The 664-nt window shown below is 39.6% G+C and overlaps 1 protein-coding gene across 1 annotated transcript in view; it reads right to left on the bottom strand.

Moving 5' to 3' along the window:
• The window catches only part of LOC119587429, a gene marked incomplete at its 3' end in the record, with an annotated part of 30,623 nt that overhangs the window by 14,767 nt on the left and 15,192 nt on the right, over positions 1-664 (bottom strand). The window contains 1 exon segment of the mRNA XM_037936159.1: positions 607-629. Coding sequence (XP_037792087.1) covers positions 607-629 — 23 coding nt within the window.

Raw genomic sequence — 664 nt, 5'->3', positions numbered from 1 at the left:
AGATAATGCGTATGCGTTTACGAGATAATGCGTATCTTATCCACGACACACACACACCTATATATATATTCTTTCTTTCCAAGTCCCCTTTGCAGCTGAAGATAAAATTTTCTCCAAGATTCTAAAGAGAGATGCAAAAGTAATTTAGAACACTTAGAGCAACACAGGCTTGCTCACAGTGCACCGGTAAACTCATGGCTACTTATTATCCTAGGTATAGTACATGTAACATCTGAGGTAAAGCATAGTACGAAAGCCCCAACCGACATGCAATGAAGAGCAATGAAACTAGGGCACCAACCAACTTAATCTGTTTATTTCAATTATTATCATCATAGATATACTGTTCAGCTGATAAACAAATCGTAAATTACAAAATCTTATTGATACAGAATCCTCGTAACAGGTGGTTACTCTGTGTATTTCTGTGTAAGATTCAAGACGTTATCCTTTTAAGCGCAACCAGCAGTGAAGTTTCTTGCCCCAGGGTTACAAAAATACAGCAAGTTGTTTAAATCTGCCTTCGGTGCACGGGCTCTGCCATTCCACCTTTCCTTCGCCTATGGAGCCAGAGAGAGTCGCCAGGCTATATTCAATCAATCGGGCAGCAGATTCCTGTTTTGCCGTCTCTGAAATATTCATAATCTTGAGTAAATCAGACTTC

Source organism: Penaeus monodon, chromosome 22 (assembly GCF_015228065.2).
Source record: "Penaeus monodon isolate SGIC_2016 chromosome 22, NSTDA_Pmon_1, whole genome shotgun sequence".
Taxonomy (NCBI): domain Eukaryota; kingdom Metazoa; phylum Arthropoda; class Malacostraca; order Decapoda; family Penaeidae; genus Penaeus; species Penaeus monodon.
This window is presented reverse-complemented; position numbering and strand designations above follow the sequence as displayed.